This window comes from Sinocyclocheilus anshuiensis, unplaced genomic scaffold (assembly GCF_001515605.1).
Source record: "Sinocyclocheilus anshuiensis isolate Anshui unplaced genomic scaffold, SAMN03320099.WGS_v1.1 scaffold86, whole genome shotgun sequence".
Taxonomy (NCBI): domain Eukaryota; kingdom Metazoa; phylum Chordata; class Actinopteri; order Cypriniformes; family Cyprinidae; genus Sinocyclocheilus; species Sinocyclocheilus anshuiensis.
This window is the reverse complement of record NW_015547662.1, coordinates 3786211-3790699: the sequence shown is the minus strand read 5'-3', so window position 1 is coordinate 3790699 and position 4489 is coordinate 3786211. Positions and strand designations below refer to the sequence as shown.

Sequence of the window (4489 nt, the reverse complement as noted above, 5' to 3'; positions counted from 1 at the left end):
TGTGGATCAGTTGTTCTTGCATTCTGATATTAGTGATTAGTGTTGTTGATTGCAATTTTTTTGTGCATTTATTCCAATTGAATTATATTCAATGAATTATTATTATTATTATTAATCAAAAGTAAAAACCTTTAAGAGTTTAAAGTTTTTTTAGGGACGGTTTCTTGTTCTTTTAATATGTATAGCGTATGAAAGGGAAAGACATCAGATGTTCCAAGAACTGGAATTATAAAATTTTTTTTTTTTTTTTTTTCTTTTATCTATAATAGTTGAATAATTCATAGCTGAACTGTGTACGTTTCACACTCCAGACCAGTAGGTGGCGGACATGCACCTTTAACGTTGGTTTGCCAATCCGCCAAAAAACTCGAGAGAAGAAGAAGAAGAAGAAGAAGAAGGGACGGTTTCTGGTTTTGTAACGCGCTTTGTTTTCCACTGGTAGCCGCTTTTGTGCCGCTCCACTATCACAGCTCTAACTCAAAGTTTGGCTGAATTGTTGTCCACTGGGGGCGCCAGAGTCCAGCCGTTACATTTCTTGCTTCAACTCTTGTGAATCACGGCGTTGTCACTGGTCCAGTTTCACCCCGCCCGTCCGTCTGGTGTCCGCCGCGCGGTCGCTATGGACGCACGCTACTTTGTTAAACTACTCCAACTTGGATTATCGGACGTTTAGTGTCGGCTTTCGCCTTCGCCGCGACTGAAGAGACTCGCCAGACGCGGAGTGATGAACAGCGACCCCGAAAATACGCCTGTATATCCGTGAACCTCCATCCGGACACAAGTCAATGCTCAGACGTTTGTAGACGTCTTTAGTTGTTGTGTAGTTGTTTCAGTGATGTTACTCGGCAAAACGTGATTGTGTTACCCTATAGTCTCTACGCTCTCTTAGGAAAGATAGTATTGAATGCCATAAACGTTTAACGGTGTAACGTTAAATATTGTCCTCTGTACGCCACTGCCAGGATCTAACGTTACTGTTACCCGAGGTTTGAATAGAACTCCAGCCCGGGGCTCGGAAACCGGCCCACTTCGGGACATTTTTGCCTTTAAGGAACGCATGGGGTTTTACAGACGAAGGCTCTGCTTAAACGAAGGAGTCGGAAGCGTTAGAGGAAATGTTCGAGATTTAATAAAAGGAGATCTTTTGTTACATGTGAATGCACGCGGACAGAATGGCTTCATATGTGGACAATAGTTTTCGGCACGCGATTATAAAGAATCCTGCCGACAGGACGCAACAGGTAAGAGACCACTGCACCAATGCTGCCTAGATAGGGAACACGCTAGATTTTGAGACAGCTTGTGCGTTTGTGATTGTTTACTTGGTTTGCGGCTACACAATAGCAGTTTGAGAGACTGGTGGACTGGCTGAATGAAACAATGTATACAACTAGAAAACGGGTTATATAACTCAAGCTGACCTAAAATGTCTACAGAAAACTGTTTATGCTATTTAAGCTGTCTCAGTTATTAATCAGACTGTAAAACTAGAACTACAAAACGGTTTATATACAACGCAAGGAAACAGTTTAGCTGAATTAATTGTTTCATTTAAACATTTTCAATCAGCTTGAAATAGTTTCATTTCGACAGTTGACTTAAAATGTCTAAATAAAACACTGTCGCCATCTCATAGTGGCATTGAATACATTGTTTCATCTAGACCAGCTTGTTTAAAGGCGCCACAAGCTCCAGTTCGACTCATTTTTGGGGAATTGTGGTGTCCCTTTATTATGCAGTCGAGCAAGTTGCTATTTTGTTCCACATCTACGTTCAGTTTAGTCGTAATCTGAGCCCAAAGGGTTTTTTAAAGCGTTGCTTAATATAGTCACACTCATTAGAGTTGGAAGGACCTTGTTTCTGTGGTATTTCAGACGCGTATTACTCATCTGTCGGAAGGGAGTATTTCCTCACCGTGCCCTTCAGTCCAGACTAGATCATCCTCATTTAAACCATCTGAAATAAACAAATGTCTCAGCACCATTTAGCCCCAGACCACAAGCTCATTAGAGTTTCAGCTCTGTAAACGACCAGCATTGTATGAATGTCTGAGCACACTGAACCTCCTGTCTGTGGCCACTTAAAACTACTTTGAGTTCTGTGTGTGGGACTTTTGGGTTGTGAGTTTCAAGCCCAGGAATTTAATGAATCAAAAGAATGTGAGGAATGTAGTTTATAGTGTAGGCCATTCAGATCTGGGCCTCTTTGTGCTGCCATGAAGAATTAAAGCACTTCCTTAAAGGGATTCACGTTTTGTTTATACTCATACCCCTGGTTTCACAGACAAGGTTTAAGCCTAGTCCCAGACTAAAGTGTAAGTCTGAGCTGTTTTAACAGAAAGAAACTTGCACTGACTGATCTTAAAATATACCAGTGCCTCTGTTTTGTCTCAAAATGCACACCAGTAATGTTTTTTCTAAGGCACGTTAATAAAAATTACTTAAATGTCCTAATTGAACTATCGCCTAGTCCTGGCTTAGTCTAAGCCCTGTCTGTGAAACCAGGCCTTAGTGTGATATGTTCAGGTACATCACTAATTCCAAGAAAGGATTACGGATCAGGCCCTGGGACCTCTGAGTTCCAGGGGTCTCAAGCTGAGAGAAACCCAAAAGCCACTGTTGGCCCAGTGTGAAAAATTAATGAAGAGATAAGCACTAACACCTTCTGAACACATTATTGCAGCTTTGATGTTGTGTACTAACTTTTGCATAATTAAATAATTGCATTGTGTCTCTGACTGCAAACTATTAGTTAGAAATCTGGGGAAGTAACCAAAAGGGGTTGTATGTATATTTAAATCTGCTAAATGTTGATCCATGAGCTATTAACCTTTGTGTGCTTTAGCAAGCAACTGGAAATTCCATTTTCAGTAAAAAGTGTTTTGTGACTGTCACTTTGGGTAAGTGTCAGCTCAATAATAAATTAGTAATATTAGTCTAGTCCACTAGCTGATAGATTTTCAGTTGGTTATTAATGTGGGCCCTTGTAATCAGATTAACATGTTAAAGTAGTATACTCACTACTCACTCATCGCGAAGTTCATTCTTCATTTTTCATTCTTCATTCAGGGGTGAAAAGAAGTTTGAAATACCTTTGCAGAGGTATACTGTTAGCGAACATCCCAACGTGTTTAGATGGATATGTAAATATGTGCTGCACGCTTTCCTCTCAAAAACAAAATAAACACAACAAAATTGACAGCAGTGAAAAAACGGCAGTTAAGAAAGCATCTGATCATAGTGATGTGAATATAATATAACACAATGTAATATAATATAATGTAATACAGTATAATATAATGTGCACAAGCTCTGCAATTCCGTACTCCAGTCAAGTCATGTCATGTTTATTTATAGCACTTTATTCTGTTTGCTCGAAAGCAAGCAGCTTTACGGTATTAAAAAAGGGAAAAAAACAGCACCAGTTATATGCCTATAACTTTTTTTTTTTTTTATCTCAAAGTTTAACGTAATATTTACAAATAGCAGTAATTTAGAAATCTACTACTTATCCCCAAACAGTGCAATTTAATGTCAAATACAAAGAGTTCTGTTGTTGCACTATTTGCATTGAGTTGTTAATTTTGTTTATTAATTTATTGTGGTGGTCAGACATAGACTGTGCATGTGGGTTAGTCACTCTGATGATTGTGGCAAATAAACACATTTGTGGTTCTAGTAGAACTATATTGGAAAGTGTTGCAACCCTCCCTGCATGATTAGTTATGATTTTACGTTTTTTAAACATGTAGAAGAAAAGACTGACAGTGTTATATATCAAAATAAACACAAAAAGCCTTTTTATATGATAAATTTACGTCCATTAACATGATCACAAATCAATTATGTACCAGATGTAGTTGTTTTTTGTCCTTTTAATTAGTGCTGGGCGGTATGACCAAAAATGTTAAAACAACAAACAAAAAAGTGCATGTGATATTAACAGACGAACTATGCTCATATTTATAATTCCAAACAATCAGTAAGCGGCAGGTGCTAGGAAACGCTGTTTTGTACTCATTTATTGAAGAGTCTGAATTCGCTGCTTCTCTGCCGCTCACTGCACAGAACAGACGCCGAGAGAGGCGACACTTCTCCGGGAAAGTCAGACCTCGCGTTCGCGGGACAGCACTGGTGAAATCTTCCAACTGAACCATAGCTAAGGTTTATCCAAAAAAGTCGCTAGGTTTGTCAGTATGAATGTTCTATGGAAAAAAGCCGCTAAAAGGGTCTGAAAGTTGCTAAATCTAGTGCTAAAGTCGCGCTCGTGTGTGTGAGACGTGGGAGCTGATGGCAGGGGGCGGTGGATATTTGTGGCGGTCAATGTGGATATTGTGGATGAGTTCTTCTGTGTCATCACATTCTATTAGTTCTACAGCTTCAGTTTCGGAACTTTCAGGCTTAAGTAACATACAGCTGTGTCCTCACCACAGTGCAACAGTGAAAAGGGACCCCTTTCAAACAGTGTCGCGTTCCGAACGTTGTTTAAG

The 4489-nt window shown here is 39.5% G+C and overlaps 1 protein-coding gene across 4 annotated transcripts in view; it reads left to right on the top strand.

Moving 5' to 3' along the window:
- Window positions 1-382: 382 nt before the first annotated feature.
- LOC107702384 (rap guanine nucleotide exchange factor 2-like) overlaps window positions 383-4489 on the top strand; it is a 47830-nt gene continuing 43723 nt past the window's right edge. For all 4 annotated transcript variants that reach the window (XR_001635755.1, XM_016504687.1, XM_016504688.1 and 1 more), the window contains exon 1: window positions 383-1241. Coding sequence is in view for 3 of the 4 variants with exons in the window: in XM_016504687.1 (XP_016360173.1) it covers window positions 1158-1241 (84 nt within the window). In the remaining variant the exon portion in view is untranslated. The remainder of the gene's footprint in view (window positions 1242-4489) is intronic.